The sequence below is a fragment of the Hyperoodon ampullatus genome (assembly GCF_949752795.1).
Source record: "Hyperoodon ampullatus genome assembly, chromosome: 2".
Lineage (NCBI taxonomy): Eukaryota > Metazoa > Chordata > Mammalia > Artiodactyla > Ziphiidae > Hyperoodon > Hyperoodon ampullatus.
In genome coordinates this window covers 27,891,302-27,911,843 of record NC_136915.1, presented here as the reverse complement: position 1 = coordinate 27,911,843, position 20,542 = coordinate 27,891,302, and the positions used below count along the sequence as shown (strand labels likewise).

General features: G+C 49.3%; 1 protein-coding gene across 1 annotated transcript in view; it reads left to right on the top strand.

The window, feature by feature from the left end:
• CSMD2 (CUB and Sushi multiple domains 2) overlaps positions 1 to 20,542 on the top strand; it is a gene marked incomplete at both ends in the record, with an annotated part of 669,667 nt that overhangs the window by 337,467 nt on the left and 311,658 nt on the right. The window contains 4 exon segments of the mRNA XM_079698551.1: positions 3,867 to 3,944; positions 9,144 to 9,231; positions 9,931 to 10,055; positions 19,500 to 19,621. Of these exon segments, the coding sequence (XP_079554677.1) occupies positions 3,867 to 3,944; positions 9,144 to 9,231; positions 9,931 to 10,055; positions 19,500 to 19,621 (413 nt within the window).

Genomic DNA, 20,542 nt, shown 5'->3' with positions numbered 1-20,542 from the left:
GCCTGGATGTGTGGCGTGCATACATGCGCCGGGGGTGTGCATTCAAGTGTAGCCAGGACCCAGGAGCCAGCCCCAGGCTCCACTTTTTCTCCACTGCGCCAGTAGTTACAGAATCTTCTTTAGAGACCAGTGCTTCAGTGTAATACCATAGGTGCTACGCGAGTGGGCGCTCCGTGAATGAATGTTCCAACAAGAACAAATACACCTCAGAAATTCTCCGGGTCCTTGCTGTTTTGCCCTTGCTTTCTGCTTAGGTCTGTTAGCAGTGCGCTGTGGAGACCTAGAGAGAGAAGTGCCCTTGTTCTCTGACCCTTCACACCAGGTCTGCCCTGGTCTGTCCAGCTAGTTCTTCTACGAGCTCATTTCAAGGCTGATTTCCCATGGTGCTCCATCTTCCATGGTCACCCACCACACACTTGGTCAGACTAAGACAAATTAGCTGTCTGTAATTCCATGTGCCAGTGCTTCCCTGGGATAGCCAAACTACTGCGACCCCGGTATATGGAGGTGGTTTCTGGACACTAAGATCCTTGGCCATGTGGATGTTGCCAGGTGGGTACCCCCCGAGCCAGGTCGCTTTCTGACCCATTCATCAGTTCTGGGGATGGCATAGGCCAGCTGGGCCTGGACATATGTTTTCTGAGAGGTTGTGTTATTAGTGTGAGTTACCCCTGCCCACAGAGCTGTGGCCCCCGCATTTCCCAAGCTAATGTGGGGACCCACCAACAGCGTGGGTGACACAGCCTCTCAGACCTGGCTCAGAGGGGTAAACGGTCCCAAAGTTTGCATATAAGTTAAGGAGCCCCCTCTAGCTTTTCAGGTTCCTTCTCAACCAGTTCTTCTCATCACCTTAACAAACTCCATCCCGTGGCGAGTAGCAGGGTGCAAAAGAGGAAGAACGGAATTAGTTCCTGCTGGGAGGCATCATGACGTCATCCAGCGACTATTAAGCACTGATGAGTCAGGTTAGACAGTCCTTCGTGGAGAGGACCGAGTAGACAGGATGGACGTAGACATTGGAAGGATTCCCTCTGGGGCCTGGAGATGGGGGAGGGGTAGGAGCCTCTTTCTCGATGCAACCTTGAGAAGAGAGGGAGAGGGCTTCCTCTTAACCACCCCCTCATATCCACCTGCATCTCACGGTCCCCCTTCAGCAGCTACAAGGAAAACCCAAACAGTGTTTGCCCCTGGGAATGGCATCCACAGGGCACTGACCCCCTTCCTCACTCCCTCCTCCAGTGGACACGAGAACCTGAACGAGGGGCTTGGGAAGACTCTGACTCACCTCCTCCTCCTTCGCTGGATGCCCTGAGCCATCTTCCCAGACCTGCCCTCAGATGGGCTGCAGTGGGTCCTAGAGACCCTCTCCTGATCCCTGCCCGTTGGTGGGGCATCCGGCAGAAGAGCTGGAATTGTTCTCGTAGTGCTGGGACCATTCCTGTTCTCTTAGGGATGTTGAATCAGAGGACGTTTTTTCCCCTGCCTCACCGTTATCAGCTAGGCTTGAATAATGCATGTTTCCCTATGAATACCGTCTGTTTGATAATGGGCCCACGTTAGTGTTCCTTGGAGATTTTCCTGCTGGATACACATGGAGAGTAATGCACATTTATAAAAGGGATTTGAATGCACGTTGGGAAGTGGTGACTCCATGGAAGTAACTGAATTTTGTCAGGCATTCAGCTTAGACAGCAGCTTGCTGGGGGACCAACCTTTGGGGAGCTTTTTGATATAGGCAGAGCAGGGATGAACAGGGGGTGGGGGAATACTCGGAGTTGGTCCCCTTTGCACACCTGATCGCTGTGGGCTTTAGTTCTGGGGTTGGCATGTTATCTCAAGTACAGAGTGAATATCTGAGTCTCCAGGGGCTGAGCTGGGGAGGGAGCAGATGCTGAAGAAGGTTGACCATGCCCTTGGGATGACGTTGGGGACAGGTCACAAGAGAAGATTCTGAGGTCCCACCAAGAGCACAGCTGCCTCCTGGCTGTGTGACCTACAATAAATCACTTAAACCATTGTGAACCCCAATTTTCTTATCGATCAAGTAGGTATAATAACTACCAATCAAGGTAGTTGAACGTATATAAGGACCAAATGAAATGATTATTGAGGACCTGCTATGAACCAGGCGCTATTCTAGGCATTGAGGCCACAGCAATGAACAAAACAGACAAAAATCTCTGTCTTCGTGGAGCTTACGTTGCAACGTAGGATGACAAAAATCACTAAGAAAATTATATGTATGCTAGAAAGTTAGGGATAAAGTGGGTAGGGGTTAGGGAGAGCTGGGGTTGGAGGTGTAGTTTTAAGTGGAGTGGTCAGAGAAGGCCTGCCGTAGGAAGTGGCGTTCTCACAAAGGCTTCAAGGAGAGAAGGGAGCAAGTCATGAAGATATCTGGGAAAGAGCCTTCTAGGGAACTGGCAGGCTGAAGCGGGCATGCCTGGTGTATTGTTGGAATATCAGGGGGGCCCATGTGGCTGCAGAAGAGTGACCAAGGTCGAAGATGGGGTCAGAGAGATTACGGAGAGGGCCAGTTGGTCTGGGCAGGCCCTTTTAAAGACGTTGGCTTTTCCTATAGGAGAGTTGGGTTGCCCCTGAAGAGTTTTGAGGAGAGATGTAATTTGGTCTGACTTGTGTTTTAACAAGATCCTTCTGGATCTCGTGTTGAGAACAGATTAGATGGGGGCAAGTGTGGAAGATGGAAGGCCATGGCAACAAGGGGAGAAGTCTTGGAGATTTGGACCAGAGATGCAGATGTAGAAACTGCACTGGGGATAAATTTGGAAGGGTTTACTGATAGATCATGTGTGGGTGTGAGAGAAAGAAAGGGGTCAGTGATGCTGATATAAGTAAAGAACTTGTAAGGCCCTCAGCCCGGGAAGTGCTGGTCACAGTTGTTACCACTGCTGGTTCCAGTAAGAGTGGGGCTGAGCCACCCGGCAGGGGGTTCTGGGGTTGGACAGATAAACCAAACCATATAACCAGAGACAGGATGAAGCCCTTGGCCACCAGCAGAATGCTTTGGAACATAGGCGTGCTCAGACCCAAAGGAGGTTGATGGATTCAGAGGACTAGCCTTTGGTATTGTGGAGTTCTGGCTCTGGGGCCCTTTGTATGCTATTCGGCCAAGTCCTGATGAGCTACGGACAGGACTTAGTGTTGGGATCAAAACCCAGTTCAATCCATCAGACCACCCCCCAGGGACCTCCGGACTCGGCTGCGCCTGCTCACAACAGGTCAGCTGGTGTGGGCTGGGCTCGGCTAGGATGGTGGGTCCTGCTCCTCGTGTTCTCATCCTCCCAGGACCAGCCATGTCTTCTCCCAATGATGGCAGAGATTCAAGTGGGCAAGCCTAATCTGGCAGGCACTTTTCAAGTCTTTGGACATGTCAAGGCCTCCATAATGACCAAACCCAGAGTCAAGGGGTGAGGAAATATACTCCACCTCTTGAACAGGAAGGACTACAGTCACATTTCATTGCAACAGCTGTGGTTACAGCGAGGGTGACAACTTGGGGCCCTAATGCAATGTAACACACCCGGCCAGGGCTGGTTCAGAAATTGGCCAGGACTGGATCGGGAAGAGAGCAGAGCTGCAGAGGGCGGGCTGCGGAGCTTCTCATGTGGACACTCACTACCAGTTTGCAGGGAGGTCACCCCAGAGAGCCAGCCTGGATAGCAGCTCTTTCTCCGTGTTTGAGACCCTGTTGCACTTGAACTCTACCCTTAGTATATCCCTGCCCGGAGGGGCTTCTGGCTTTGACCCACCATGGAATGTCCCAAGCTAAGAGAGGGATCATTCTAGAGGGACCCATCCCCAGTCCCATATGACAACTAAGCCTGATTTTCCTTTCACCTCTTCTCTAGTCAAGAAGCAAATTGAGTTGAAGTCTCGAGGCGTGAAGCTGATGCCCAGCAAAGATAACAGCCAGAAGACGTCTGTGTGTAAGTGTCCGCCCGGCCAGGCCTCTCGCTCGAGGCCAGAACCACTGGCGCTGTGACCGCGGGGAAGCCAGATGATGCTGCGCTGATGTCCCTTCAGCCCGGCTTCCCTCCGCTCGGGTCTGCGCGTGCACACACTAACCTGGTGCCCAGTCAGCAGCCCCGGGACCTGCCCTTTGTCTTCTCGTGTTCCTCCTCCCATTCCCCTCCTGCCTCTCCTTTCTCCCTCACTTCCCATTCTAACTGCAGTCCAGGGAGTCATTACTGCTACATTTCTTTCTTTATTTTTCCTTTTGAATCACTTCCACCTGCTAAGACAATCCTTTTTCTGGCTCGTCTAGGAGTCAGTAAACTCCAGCTGGGATTTTGGAGGCTTCAAGTCCCTGATTCCAGCTTCCAAGGCAGGATTGGGGGAAGGGGAGAGACGGGAATGCCTAGAACCTTCCACCAGGGTCCATGGACCTGGCTGGGCAAAAGGTGGACTAGAAGGGGGGGGTGGTCCTGCTTCTTGAGCTGATGGGGCAGTGCCAGGGGCTCCCTGCTTAGACATGGGGCAGATTCTGTCCATGGAAATGTGTTCCTGCCATTGATGTTTGAAAGATCAAAAGGAGAATGTCCAATGCTGGGCAATTGTCTGGAATGTCACTCCAGAAGCACCTGATCAGAGCCTGTGCTAAGGGGCTTTTGAGCTAGAGCATAGGAAGGATTTCCCAAAGGCTCTGGGCCACTCCAGGAGGCTGGACTTGAAAGCAGAGCAGATTTTTCCAAGAAATGCTCTGTTTTCATTCTGGAGGTGGTGGCAGGGAGCCTCCCTTGGTCCCCCAAACACCTGGCCTTCTGGTCTACCTTCTGCCTCCCGTTGCCCTCTGCTTCTCACGCTCTTCTCTCTCTCCTTCCACTCGTCCTCCCTCTTTCCACTTTCCTCTCCTTCCTCCTCCCTCACCCTATCTGCTTCCCCCTCTTTTTCTCTCTGTCTCTGCTCCCCGCTGACCCTCTCCTTTCCTCTTTCACCTCCATGTGCTCCCTTCCCCTGAGGTGCTGGAAGTAATTGCTGGAGAGAGGCAGAGAGAGGCCATGGGTGGGTCCAGAGCTCCGTGCTTGGGTGGCAGGGAGCAGCAGAGGGAGAGGCAGTTTGGTCCCAAGGCCGTGACGAAACTGAGCCTGGCTGTGGGTTTTCTCTGGTCTTTCAAGTCCTCCAATTGGAGACAGGTACCACTCCTTGCCTCTGGGGACCATTGTCTGGTCACCCTGCCACTGGGGCCTGGATGGCAGAGGGCAGCCAGAAGGCCCTGCTTCTGTGCTTGCCTAGGGAGCCAAAGGAAGGAACAGAGCATTAGGTCAGGAGTCTGCAGGGAAGGCTCAAGACATGGCCCGGGCCCTCCCCGGCTCTTTCTTTCTGCAGCCACAGGAAACCAGAGGAGCCGAGGCAGGCACGATTCAACTTCAGAGTTTGCCCTGGGGCCACAGGCAAACTTTAAGGAAACTGCTCTGATTTGGGAGAGCACGTTTTTATCCCAGTTGTATCCTTAGGTAACTGTGATACCCCAGGCCCTAACACCTCGGTTTCCCCATCTGTAGAATGGGGATGCAAAACCTTATCCTCCCTTTCTCCTTTGGATCTGAGATGGGCCTTCTTGACGTAGGACTTCAGGAGGTCCATGAACTCACTAGAAAATCACATGTGATGTTGTGGGTGCGTTTTGGGGTAGAAGGGAAGGGTCTGTGGTTTTCATTAGTTCTCTGAGGTACCAAAAGCTCCCTCAGAAAGATGAAGAAACCCTATTTTAATTAAAAAAAATTCAAAACCTCTTTGAAAAAATATACATTTCTCTACAACAAGGTACTGGTCTCCTTTCTGAGATTCCCTCAGGGAGGAAAGGGTGTGTGACTCAAGCTGCCTCGGAGGCAGGTCACCAAATGTCTGCAGGGGTCTGGCCCATTGTGTTCTGCCCAGATTCCCTGTGGACAGATGTCCTGAACTTCAGGGGAGGAGTGGGCCACACTTACATCTCCTGGATCCTCCTTACTGCCTTTACCAGTCTGTGGGCACCATGGACCCCCGGCCATTGGTTCTGACCACCCATGCGTCTGTGGCTCCCTTCACTTTGAGTAGAAGGCGTTGTCTTTCTGAGTGTGTTGTGGCTTCTTCCTCACCATAGGGACCGGGACAAGGATCACCTTCCGGTCTCTTCCCTCTGCAGCCAAGAGCAAATTCATGCTACAAGCACAAGCGGCTGGTCTTGAATAGGCAGGGGAGGCTGGAACTCAGGAAAGAAAGGGGAAAAGCCTTTTGTCTCTATAACTCTGACAGTAAACTGTTCACTGGGATTTGAGTTTGCTTGTTTCCGGGGAGCCTTGAAGGCTCACACAGGGATGCCGTCACCTGTTCGGTCCTCCCAGGAAGAGAGGGTACTGGGGGTGTATGAGCTACTCACTGCTGGTCTTGCAATTTCCTGGATGGCGCCTGAGCCTCATTTCGGGCTGGCTGATTAAAGGGGACACAGCAAGGTTTGCCATACATGTCAGGGGCTGCGGTTCAGTGGGTGGGCTTCGCCATGGCCTCGGCTCTCCTGTCCAGCCACATCCTCATCGGTCAGCCTTCCTCTATGCTATGCTGAGCAGTGTCAGCTCTGAACGAGAGGGCGAGAGAAGGAGGCAAGAATCTGCTGTGCATTCTTAACACGCGGCAAGGTGGCGTGTGGTCCCCACGTGGTGGTCAGCAGGGCCTTTGGATGGGGGTGGTCGGTGCACAGGGTTGAGTAGGCAGAGCCTAAAGAAGGTGGGCGCTTAGCTCAGAAACCCGCAGTAGGGATGGATCACGGTGAGGCTGGCTTGCCAACAGATGGACCCGCAGGTACAGCTCAGGGGTCCTCTCTCCCTCCTGCCCCTGGGGATCCTGGAAGCCCCAGTTTTCTCTTTCTTCCCCGCTGCTCGCAAAACACCGAGGCCCCAGGAGGCAGGGGCTCGCTCTGCTTTTGGAGATGGCGCTTCTGTCTTATTAGCCGAGCCTGAAGGGTCCTGGACTGGGGGAATGTTGACGTAGCTTAGTTGAGGATGTGAAAGTTTCAGAAGTAGAGGTTTGTCAAGGAAGGGGATGGGAGTAGGGGACGAGCGTCCAGTGGGAGCGACTGGCTTGAGCCTGGCACTGTGGAATGTTGGAGAAAAGGAGGCTGCCCAAGAGGCCTTGTACTCGTCACCACACAACCAAGAGGGTAACTGGTCTCTGGCTTGAGCACTGTCCAAACTCAACTGGCTTGAGTCTGTCCAAATGCCCAGGTTCCTTTGGCCAGCCACACCTGGGGCTCCCTGGAGATTTGGGCAGGTTTCTAACAGTAGCAATGAGCTTCAAACTCAGGTCTGAAATGAGACTAAATGAGTCAAAAATGGTATTCCCCACTGCTGCACTTCCATCAACTCACTTGCATCCTCACAGGTCCCTGGGCCAGGAAGTCCCCTGGCCCCTCTCCCCATGCCCTGCTCTTCCACAAGCCCTGATGACTCTTTCTTTGCCACGTCCATTCCCGTCACTTCATGTCTGTCCCCACTACCAGGCTCTTGTTGTCCTTTACCTGAATGAACACAAAACTTTCTAACTCCTTTCACAGTAACTGGCCTCCCTCTGAGCAATCCAGATCTTACAGCGCCCTTCCCCACTCAGGACTCTTCCCATCGTCTTTAGGATCAGACTCGAGCCCCTTCAAAGTCTGACCCCTGAAACCTCACCTTCACTCCTCCATGTCACTCATACCCTCCCTCCTGTTCTGGCACACCGAACAACTTACAGTTCGGTTTCTGTGTCTCCACCTTGCTCCCTGGGCCCATCTGTCTGCCTGAAATGCCATTTCTCTGTTATCATGTATCTAAATCCCACTATCTCAGTAGATCCATGTCAAATGCTGCCTCCTCCAGGCAGCCTTCCATGCTTCTCTCAGCAATATGAGATGGGTCCTCTCTCTGAACCTCCCTGTAGCTGTATTTTTCATCACCTCCCATTGTGGTTCTGTAGTTTCTTTCCATAGTTCATGTAACTCCTTGAGGACAGTGGGGTGGTCATATCTTATACCTGACATTGTCATTTCCCACCGTATCCAAATAGGGTCCTGTATACAGTAGGTGTTCAATTAATGCTTGTTGTGTACCATGTGCAGGAATGAGTGGGTGAGTGAGTGAGTGATGGAGCACGTTGCTCATATTGTGGGACATTGACTGGGTGAGAGGGAAATGGGCCAACTCAGGGAACGTTGCTCCAGACTCCCCGTCATCCCTCATCTAGAGGTGGTTGTTGGGATTGTGGGGTTGGTGAGGGCTTGACTGGAACTCTGGCTCCTGGTCATTGCCAAGGCCAGGACTCCAGAGGTGCGAGGGAGTTCTAGCCTCACAGCATCTCAGGAGCAATGAACTGCAGGGGCCGGAGGGTTTCCACCTTCTCCACTGGAGACGGGAGAAAACTGACTTTGTGTGTATCCGCCGCCCTTTGACCAAGCTTCTCCTTTAACCTAGAGGACCGTGCACGTGGCTTTTAAAAACAGGACTCTGGTGTTGGCGAACGTGAGGGCATCACAGCACCTGCCAGAACTACCGCAGGTGCTACCTCGGTGCCCTCGGCCAGCGGCATGGGCGGGGGATGCTCTGGTTACCGCTTACTCTGCATTGAGAACTGTCCGGTGGGAAGAGGTTTCTCAGCAGAAATATCCGTGTTTGAGCTCAAGTCCCCGCTTTGAACTTCAGACTGCAGCTTTCTCTTACATTCTTTACCGTTTCTGACCACACATCCACCTTTTATTTAACTTTCTTTGAGTCATTTCTCCATTGGGGGCTGAGGTTGGGGGGCTCATCTCATCTAGAGCCGCCATCAGCAGATTGGAAGGGTGGGGAGGTCACCGGGGGCTGTGGACTGTCCACCTCTGGCCGCTGGTGCGGGATAAGGGAACGAACGGGATGGCTGTGGGTTTGGGGTGCCTCTGAGCCCACACGCTCTTGATGAATTTCACTTGGACTTTGCCCCCAAAGGAATTTGTCAAAAGCAGCTCCCCACCTGCACACTCGGGAAACCCGAGCCCAGTAGACCCCAGCAACCCCACAGGCCCCAGCAGAGCAGGGCCTCTTTCTGTCTCTGCGTCCACCTCCCACCCTGCGACACTGCCCCGACTGGTTTCTTCCTGTGATTATCCATCTCTGTATGTGCTGTTTTTTGCCTTGTAGTAACTCAGGTTGGTGTGTCCCAAGGGCATAATATGTGTCCAGACCCTGGCATACCTGAAAGGGGCAAAAGACTAGGCTCAGATTTCAGGTAAGATCTGTTTGGGAATGTTCTTATTGCAAGAAGGGTGTGATGGCCTGGTTGGGGGGAAGACAGGGACTGGCCTTCCTGGAGGTAGAGTGGAGAGGACCATGTGGGTGCAGGATCACTTCCTGGAGAAGAGCTTTGGCCTTTAACATTCTCTCTTGGTCCAGTCCTGGAACTAGTACCCACACCTTAAGGGGGAAGAGAGGGCTGTAGACTGCCAGTGTCACCCAGCAGACCTATACCCAGGGTACAAAGGGCTGCCATCATCAGGAATGATGTGCCAGCAGGCAGCTCACACCTCCGATAGTCTAGGACACCCTAGGGCCCCGAGACAGTGCATTCTGTAAAGTTTCTAACTATCGAGGCATCTTCTCATAATCCTCCACTTTCATGAAAGTTTATGGGTATCATCCACCCACTCTTAGCTGTCCCAATTGTCCTAATACTTATCTCAGAGGATTGCTGTTTCGCTCACAAAGTCACCTTTTAACTCAGCCCTAAAACCATTAAATGGTCCAAAAAAGAAGATGAAGGGCAGGTGTTCCTTCCAATGGAGGTTTTAAGTGATAAATGGTGGAGTGGAGATTAAGGGCCAGAGGAGAAATAAAGTTCGGCATGGTGCTTCTTTGTGGACCTAGGAAGGACTCAGGGGGTACCTGGCAGGCCCAGGGGTGGAGCTCACAGATACGCCTTGTCTCCCAGGTTAGGATCCAGCGTCCAGTTCACCTGCAACGAGGGCTATGACCTGCAAGGGTCCAAGCGGATCACCTGTATGAAAGTCAGCGACATGTTTGCAGCCTGGAGTGACCACAGGCCGGTCTGCCGAGGTGAGGGTGCCCCTGGAAAGGGAGGCTGGCCAGCAAGCTGGGCTGGGCGTGGAGGTCAGAGCCCAGCTCCTGTTGCCTGGGTCCAGGCTCTCATCCAGACTGGCTCACCTCATTCTCGCTGTTCCCCACACCTCAGATCCTGCACCCATTTACTAACGAACCCAACACATTTATTTAGCACCTCCTCTGTATCCAGGCCTATAGAGGAGCAGGAGATAACAGAGATAACAGATAACAGAGATGGGGAAGAGAGGCACGGTCCCTGCCCTGCCTGCACCTGACAGTCTGGTCAGGGAGTCACACATGAGCAGGTTTCTGGCCCGCTGCACCAAGATATTACAGCTGCACCTAGATGGGAAGGGAAGTCACTTTGTATCATGTCACCTTGAATCCTTCTGTTATAGCACACAGACATCCCAAACCCTCCATCTCAATGCCCTTGTGTCTTTCCACATACTCAGCAATAAACAGACCTGTCACTTCTGAAAGAATGCTCTGAGCTATGCAGGAGTAACAGGGCCCATGACCACAAAAGGCCTCTCTGTGGGATTCCTCTAACCTCACACCTGGACATCTTATTCTCAGGGGCCCTGCCATCCCAGGCTTCACAAGAACCAAGGCTGGGCTGGCCAAGTCCCCATCCCCCAAATAATCTTAAAATATGAGACCTGAATGTATTTTTTCTTTGGGACAGGACAGCTTCTATGGTAGAGAAGCCCCTGGCCTTATCTCGCAGGGCACCACTAGACGGCTTTTCATGTCCTACACTGCATTCATCTCTCTTTTTCCATTGTTTGCACACATGACCAGGACCCAAGAGTTCTTGGTACAAGAGTAAGGAGTCACTCTAGAGTTTGTAAACAAAGACAGCAGTTGTCCTTTTGAGTGACCCTTTGGAAGAGAAAGTGTGCTGCCCACTAAAGTTACATTCCAGATCCTTCCAGTTTAAGAAGGAGATTCTTTGCCTCTCTTCAGGCACATGCATCAAGATGAAATTCATGCAGAGTAAGATGGGTCCAGGGTAAAGAACTTAGATCACTGCTGTACTGAGGAAGGGGCAAGTTGGAGCTGAGACCCACTCCCTTTTTCTACTGTGTTGATAAGCACTCTGGAAGAGGGTCATGAAAATCTCTCTCAAATAAGCCTTAGATTAATTCATTCTCACTCAACTTTGAGGTGGCCACGATCCACAATTAATAATCTGCTTTGCATCCCCACTGATTTTAGTTATATTATTTCAAAGATTCCACTTAGCTAATATTTTTCTAAAAAATCAAACAAAAGAAGAATTCTTGGGTATTACTCTCAGCTTTGCCACCAGCTGGCCATGGGTAACTTGGCAAAGCCCCTATCTTCCCTGGGCTTATTTTCTTACTGGTGAATGTAGATCATGGCTCCTACCCTACCCATCTGTGTTAATGTGAGGGTCAAATGGAGTTGTAGATATGGAAACACTGTATGAATTGGGAAGCGCTGGACAAGAAAGCAAACATCCTTGTGCTAGAATATAAGCTCTATAGGGCAAGGATGTCTGTTTTGTTCACTGCCTTGAATAGGGCCAGGCACATAGTAGGTGCTCAATAGCATGTGTTGCATGGATGATTTAATAAATGAATAATTGAATAGCACAACACTCCATTTCCGGGGAACCAAGACGCCAGCTGAGTAGACAGGCATAGAATTACCAAGTCTGAGGACCAAGGCACCCTTTGCCTGTCTGTCATTTCAAAATTCCTTTTGAGGAGCCAGAACAAGGATGCCTTCAGGAGGTGGTGGGATCTGATCTCTCCCCAAGACCTTTTCATTGGAGGCAGGTAGTTCTCTTAGTAATGGTGGTTGTTTACGTGAATAAGCCCAGGGTGGGGAAGGGCTGGTGTTTCAGAAGAAAGTTCACAGTCAAATAATGTGCTCGTCTTTTTCTCCGGACATGTGTGCCCCAGTCAAGTCCATCCAATGATTTTGATCCACTGGACTCTGCATTCTCTGCCACACTATTGACTAAGCATCGGGCCGAGCTTTTTCACATCCATTTTCATCCCATCCTCTGCCCCTGGAAAGTGGGGGGGGGGGGGGGGGAGAATCACGGAAAACAGAACCAGACAGAATTGGGTACAAATCCAACAATTACCACTTTTTAGCCGGGTGTCCTTAGGCCTGTCTTTTCACCTCTGTGAATCTCTTTTCTTTTGATAAAAGGCAGTGATTATAGAACATTGCTTTATGACATTACTGCGAGAACTAGAGGAGACAGTGGACACGAAAGGCCTCATTTAGAAGTGACCCCAGCGTATCTGTGGGTCTCGTGTGCAGCGTGTTTAGGTTAAACTAAACAACTAAGGCCTGTCGGGATATAGCTTCCCCACACCTCAGAGCGCACCCTCAGCCTCTAGTGGCCCCAGATCTTTTAGAAGCCTGTTGTCTCACTGTCCTGTCCAATCCTGTTGCAATCACACACCTTGGGAGGCCCACAGACTTTGACCTAGAGACCAACTCTACCTCCTGCTGGCTTGCTGGCCCTGGGCAGCTTCCTTCCTCTTTTTTAGCCACAAGTCCCTCATTTGTGAACTGGGAAAACAAAACCTCCAGTGCCTAGTGATTGCCAAATTGAAACAAGCCATTTTATAGAAAGTGACCAGCACTAGCTGTGGTTGAGAGGGGCCTCTAGGGCAGGTTCACCTTCCTGCCACTCTCTCCCTCTTTTTCCCTCTCCCAAGGTCATTGTGAGGGAGGAAGAGAAAAGCAAAGGTTGCTGGGTTTGGACTTGGATGATCTGTCCTGGACTTCCCCAAAGGTCAAGGGCTGAGTTAGATATTAAATTCAAGGGGGCGGCTTCCCTGGTGGCGCAGTGGTTGAGAGTCCGCCTGCCGATGCAGGGGACACGGGTTCGTGCCCCAGTCCGGGAAGATCCCACATGCCACAGAGCGGCTGGGCCCGTAAGCCATGGCCGCTGAGCCTGCGCGTCCGGAGCCTGTGCTCCGCAACAGGAGAGGCCACAACAGTGAGAGGCCCACGTACTGCAAAAAAAAAAAAAAAAAAAAATTCAAGGGTGGGGGGGTTCTTTAATTTTGGCAGTTTTGAAAGTTTTCCTTTTAAAATCTCTTATTTTTAATTAGTCAGAATTACTATTCTAATTGTGATTTTTTAACAGAGAGTTTAAATGAAGCCCACTTTAAAAACGGAAAGGGACAAAACTCTTTGAATTCCACAATAGCTCCACTAATAAGCAGGTTACCAAAAGATCACAGTCTGAAAAGGATTCACCGCCACACACAGTGGTATTATTTTTCCTCTAATGCATTTAAAATATGATTTGATTTTAAACATTCATTTTCCACACAATTAATTCTACCAAAACATGGGACCCGGCAAATGATAGGTTTTCAACAAATGTTTGAGGACAACCTGAATGAATCAGTGATTGAAATGAATGAACAATTGGGGACCGTGCCCTCATTTTGGAATTTGAAATTAGATATTCACAGGCCTTTTTTTTCTTCCCTTCCCACCAGAAGAAATAAGCTTCTCATTTAACTACTAGAAAATTTTGATCATCCAAAGGAATTGAGGACAACATGAAACATCGTTATGCTGATAAACTAATTCTATTCAGGCCCAGATACAGGCAGTATAGTATAGGGCTTGTCAAACTTATTTCACATAGGCAGCCCAATATTTTTTAAAAGCTTTTGCAGGGGCTTCCTTGGTGGTGCAGTGGTTGAGAGTCCGCCTGCCGATGCAGGGGACGCGGGTTCGTGCCCCAGTCCGGGAAGATCCCACGTGCCGCGGAGCTGCTGGGCCCGTGAGCCATGGCCACTGAGCCTGCGCGTCCGGAGCCTGTGCTCCGCAACGGGAGAGGCCACAACAGTGAGAGGCCCGCGTACCGCCAAAAAAAAAAAAAAAAAAAAAAAAGGTTTTGCAGAGGTCCCATAAATAAAATAGATGCCGTGGAGCTTCTGTCAATGAAGTAGGGGCGGGGGATTTGGAGTTGCCCCCTTCTCACCACTTCCAGCAGCCGCGAAGCCACCTCCAGGGAACCCCTGAGGTTCTGGGGGACACGGTTTGTAAACCACTGATGGAGTGAAGTGGACCAAATTGACAACCAGGAGATCTGGTTTCTTGTGACCACAAATTGGTGTTGACAGAGGATAGGGTTGGAGTACCAGCCCCAGGTGAAATACAGTCACTGAGTCACAGAGTTGATCATCAACAGAAAGTCGTACATTATTTTTCTTCCTAGAATAAGAGCTTTTTTGGTAAATAGAACACCAGACTCAGGACTCAGAGACCTAAGTTCAAGTTCCAACCTTGCTAGTAACATACCATATGGCACAGGGCAAATTACTGAAATGCTCTGAATCTTCTCGCTCATTCTCCTAAGGTGGGAGTGAAATGCGGGAAATATTGCACAAAAAAGTTTAATTTAATGCCGTGAAAATTACAGGTGGCTGTCTTCCATCTTGGGTCAGCTTCCTGGACCTCCCCCTTAAACACTAATGTTGTTCAGAGTTTTGTCTTCATCTCCCTCCCCTCCTCTTTTCTCCACCCCCTCACCCCTACCCTCGTCCCTCCCCCATGCTACCCCCGCCTTCCTCTCCTCTCCTCTGTAGTTATTCTCCCCTGGGTGATGCACTGACTTCACTAGAATACATGCCCCATTGTTCCCTGAGCCCCTTACCTATACGTATGTACTAATGATAAAGCTCCCATTCATTAAGCTATTTATACTTGTATAAAGCAGTACGGTAAACATTTTTCATAATTTCTTTACAAGGAAAGAGGCAACATCCATGTTTTATGTTTAGCTAAAGCTTGGAGTGGTCCGCCAACTTGCCCAAAGGCCCAAAGCTAATCTTTGGAACTGAGATTCCACCACAGTCCAAAGGCTCTATCCTACTTCTACTTGAAAATTGCACCTGGACACCAATTTGGAGTAAATACACTAGATGGAACCACATAGAACGACCTCTCCTCCCCCTTGGCCCCACTTTTTGGTAACATTTATTTTGATCTAATTGTGAACTCACAGAAAATTGGCAGGAACTGTGCAAAGTATTATATGTTCTTTGCCCAGATTTAAACAACTACTTTTAGGGAGTTAATGGATAAGATGGATCAGTCGCAGAGGTAGGAGAACAGCCAGAGGCATCATGGAAGCCAATGAATGTGAGTTTCACAGAGAGAGAAGGGTCAGCAGGGTCAGACACTTTAGAGACGTCGAGTACAACAAAGACTGGAAAGCAGCCCCTGGGGTTAAGTGGCTCAACTAAGTGGTGGATGTTTGAAATTGCCCCTGTAAGGAACTGTCAAGGAAACGGAACAAAGACAAGAGAGAGGACTGACTTGGGCCAAAGCTTCCATTACAATGGCAAACCACAAGTCCGTGGTGGTGCCATGGTTCTCCTGGCAGCCCCCGGGCACCCAGGATTAGGAATAGAGATGGTTAATCAAAGGCAGATAGGAGAGTGTTACAGGAGCTGCTGGTGAGGGTCTTGAGGTCCAGACTAGGTAGTGAGAGAAGAAGGGTCAGGAGGGGATGGAGAGATGGGGAGAAATGAGGGAGCCCGGGGTCTGGAGAGACCTAGGGTTTAGGACAGCAGGTGGTGCATCGAGACCAAAGTCACTCTGCTGGATGCGTAGGCAGCAGGGAAAGGAACGGGGTGATGGAGTTTAAGATCTCACAGATGGACTCTCCTGGGTCCCAGAACAACAGGCCCTGGGTGTGGCCATGGACGTGGTTGACCTTGGGCAGGGACACCTGATCTCAGGAGGAGGCGCTGACCTCTGAAAGGCGAAGGAGCCATCCCTCTGTTGGAAACGAAAGGAAGACGATGAGCACATAAGCAGACGGGATTGCAGACTTGGGGGGTGAGAGAGAGGGCACGCCTGCCACATGTCCTCTGTTCCACCCACGAAGACTGAAGCAAGGTCATCACCTGAGAGTAAGGGGAGGCAAGGGGAAAGGTGAGAGGTCCGAGGGACATGGAGGAAGCATGAAAGGGTCTTTGAGCAGTGGGAGAGTGAGCTTAATAGGGCTAAATGGCAGAGTTGCTGGACAATATCCAGGACTTTTTGAGGTGGGTGATCATGAATTTATGGTGACACCAATCTTCCTACTCATGCGATTTTTCTCCAGCAAAGCTCTACTGCATGGGGGCAGGGCTAGAGAATGTAGGTGGAGAAGTTCATCCACAATTGATGTCTTTCGGGCAATCATTTAAAGGAAAAAGGAGCAAGGGACTTAGGTGAATTTGCAAGAAAATTATAATGGTGGACCATGGGATCTAAGTTGAATTTGCAAGAAAATGATCGTAATGGTGGACCATGGGATCTAAGTTGGGTAAGGATGGAGGAGAAGACAGGGAGCTGATGGTGGAGAGAAAGTTGGTGTCAGTGGAGTGAGATACAGATGAAGGTCAGAGAAGACTTCCTCCAGGGGGTTAGCAATTGTTTGTGGAAAAAACGCTGGCGGGGAGGAGAAAGCTCTCCACTGCGGAGTGCTGGGGACTCAGGAGGGGGAGATGGGCTTCACTCACGGCAGGAGTTGGAGCAGGCAGTTCTGAAAGACGTTGCAGCTGCAAGTCAGAGTTTGTTTGCGTTAGAATTGGTGGCCAGGAGTTGGTTCTAGAGAGAGAACTGTGGAAAGGAAAGGATGAGGAGGGAGGTCAGTAGTAGGAGAAGTGAGGGAAGCCAGCATGGAGCAGGGTGAGAATAAGATTTGGGGAGAAGATAGAAGACCAGAGGCACTTGCACCTGGAGCAGTTCCCTTTTTGGTACCAAGTTGTTTTGATGCCAGAACTGGCTGTGGGTCTAAATGATATCTCCCTAAAGTCCCCTGGAAGACTGCCCCTGTTATATGGTGTAGTGATGTTCAGAGGAAGAATGGGACTTTGCAGCAGAGCTTGGGCATGGAAGGTCCTGGAAAAGTCTCCTGAAAGCTATCCAGCAAGGCATTTGATGGGAAAAGGAAAATAGAGAAACATAAATATGTGTTTATTCATTTATTCAGTCACTGTCTGAGCATCAGCCATCTCGCCAGCCCTTGTGGGTCACAGCGATGAGCTATCCATCTGCTGGTGGGATCCCAGTGGCTGGCTGCTCAGGGAGAAGTCTGTCTGTCTGCAGACCCCCTGACCTTACCCAGACAGCAGAGGAAAAAAGAAGCTGATGCTCCCTTCTGAACCTATTTTTAGGTGCTCCATGCTAACTAGCTGCAGATTGTAATATTTTAATTAAAACCCCTCTAAGCCCTTAAAGTGGTAAATGCCTTTTTGACCTGTGCCTTTATCTTCAGCACATTTCAGCAAACTGCAAATACCATCTAATTTTTGGATACAAGTGCAGGATAAATTAAGTCTGAAGCTGAGGGCTTTTGGCAGCAAAACCTGAGTCTCCAGAATAGGTGTAAGGTAGTGCTGGTAGAGATTTGTCAGGATTCCCTGCAGGCCTAGCATTCTGAATCCACAGGTCCTCTTTGCAAATGTGGGCTGGGATCAGGGTTTGGGTTTTGATTATCTTATTCTAATTTGTTTAGTGATGTTGTCAGTCTCCAGTGTGGTCATGGGAAAAAAATCCTATAAAGAAACTTCAGGAAGGGTAAAATTAAGATCCCTGGCCTTGAGAAATCTTGGGGATAGTGAGATGGAATGAACATAATATCAGAGTCTGACAGTCCCAGCCTCCCTTTGTTAAATATTGACGATGTCCCGGATCCTTGGTGAACCTTCATATCCAAAATGTCATAGAATTTCATCCTCACCATGCCTCAGTGGGGCAATATCACTAGTCCCATTTTACAGATGAAGTAGAATCAGAGAGGTTTTCTAACTTACCGGACTTAAACAAACAGCAAGTGGACTTATAACCCAGAATGCCAAGCTGGTAAACCCCACAGCCTGCTCTCTCCTCCCCATGTGGTGCTGCCTTCAGGCCCAGTTATATCAAGTGGAATCAGTGATTGTCAGTGTTTCTCAGCACAGAATTACAGGAGCAATCAGATGCACGGGAGGGGAGTGCGGGAGAGGGTTCCCCTAGGGCTTTGTTCAAACTTGATTCAACATTTGAGGTCAGGATGAGAAGATCCTTCAGGTGCAGGACTTGGGAGAGCCAGCAATTCTGACCCCGGGTCTCTTGCACGTAACCCCTGACAACACTCGCTCCACTCAGTTGTAACTCTTTTTCACATCTGTTCCCTCCACTTGCTGGTGGCCCTTCAGAGAAGAGGGATTGTGTCTTAGACACTTTTCTCTCCCCACACTCTGCCTGGCCTGTTAATAGGCTCTCAGTATATGTGGGAATGAATGAGCACAGGAATGAGTGTGTGAAATGAGAAGAGATTAATTATGTCCAGAGCTGGGGAGCCTGTTTCCCCAGGCCCTCCTAGGAAGGGTTTCCTGGGAAAGGTTTATCACAGCCCTGTCCACACACGGAGAGGAGCTCTAGGATATTTTGCCCCATCAGAGGAAACCAGGTTTGACACCACTTTCATTTTATATACTTAGGCTTGTTGAGTTTGCTCACTATTTCTTTACCGTTAGGCACTTTGCCTACAATTAAGATAAATTGCCATGTGGGCAGCAACAGAACAGGCTCATAGAACTCTTTATTAAAATAGCTGAGCGCTAACATTGAAGAATGAAGTGGTTGGAACTAAAGAACATGTTTTTAAAGAAGGCAAACACCTAGATACAATGTAGTACCTTAACTGGTATCAATCACTACTTAATCTAATTAGTTTAGAAGCTATTTTAAAGAGCTTAATTAGATTAAGTTGTGATTGATAACACTTTATATCTACTTGAGGAGTGCACTTCTAATTCACCTTGAATCTTTATGCTTCCAGTCAAAAGCCTATTTCAGGCACTTGCTAAGTGTGAGGAAGTCACTGAAAATCTCTCTAGGTGCCTGGCACTGGGCTGAGCCAGAGGCCCCGGCAGAGTCCTTGGGCTCAGACATTCTGATACCTAGTGGGGTGGCCTTGACAAGGACACCCTGAGACTCTACTTCAGGAGGCCTGAGAGCAAATGGGGGAATGCAGAAAAGTCAGCAGAGCAGGAAGAGAGCAGTTTAGCAGGCCCATGGGTGCATGGGGTCCACCTAGCTTGAGGTCAAGGTGTATAGTAGCCCACACCCTCTTGGTAGAGATGTGCTGCTCGGTAACAGTGGAGTCAGGGTAGGGGGCTTGCTTAGCCTGACGGTGGAAGTTCATCATTGCCTAGAGAGCAGCGGGTCAAGGCATATGGAGCCTACTCCTCTCCCAGTGCTTGTGGAACTGTGACTTCCTTTGAGCCCGCTAAGAACCATGGGGGAAGGAAACAGGAAGTAGGAAGTTATATCTGGGGTTGGGATGTACAAACTTCAGTCTCTTCTGGGCTGGGAGTGGGAGGTGGGGATGGGAACTCATCCTAACCTAAACTAAAATGCTTGTCTTCCATCTCCTCTCTGCAGCCCGTATGTGTGATGCCCACCTTCGAGGCCCCTCGGGCATCATCACCTCCCCTAATTTCCCCATTCAATATGACAACAACGCACACTGTGTGTGGATCATCACAGCACTCAACCCCGCCAAGGTAAGGCTCTTGGGGAGGATGGGGAGTGTCCTATGGGCAGGACTGGATTGGGGACAGTTGTTCTACCAGGGATTTCAAACCCAGAACTTGGTTGTGGTAGATTCTCTGCAGACAATTATTAAAAATGGTTTTTACTAAATACCAAGTAGATAAAAAGCATACTTGTAAAATGTAAGATATAAAGAACATCAATACAACAAACACCTGTGTAGCCATCTCCCCACTCAAGAAAAACAAAACAAAACACAGATATCTTAGTGATGTGTGTCCCTCACTAACCTCATTCCATTCCCTATCCCTCAGGTCACCATTACCTCGATTGTGTGCTTTATTATTCCTCTGCTTTTCTTTATAGTTAGCACATAAGTGTGTTTCCATAAAAATATTTAGTTTGCCAACATTTGAACTTCATATAAATGTAATCATGATGTATATAGTGCTAATCAAGTTCACTCAAAATTATGTCCTTAAGATTTATCTGTGTTATCATGTATCATTTTGCACTGCTATATACATGTTTTCACATCTTTATTTCCCAGTTAGTACTTTTTTTCCTGTGAAGTGCCCTTTGTTCTCTAATAAATTTTTTAAGTATCTTGCCAAGATCCACAAAATGACCTGTTGCAATCTTATTTTAATTATACCAAAACTACAGATAAATTGGAGAACTGATATCTTTATGAGACCAAGTCTTCCAGTCCATTAATATGCTATATCTTTATTTACTTAGGGCTTCTTTAATGGCTTTCAGTAAACTTGTGTAATTTTTCCATTGTAAATCTTGTACAATTCTTAATATATTTATTCCTAGATATATTTGTTGTTGCTTTTATAAATCATACTTTTAAGATTTTATTTTCTACCTTTTTCTTGCATGGTGGTTAGAAATGCAATTAATGTTTATACTTTGATTTTTGTATA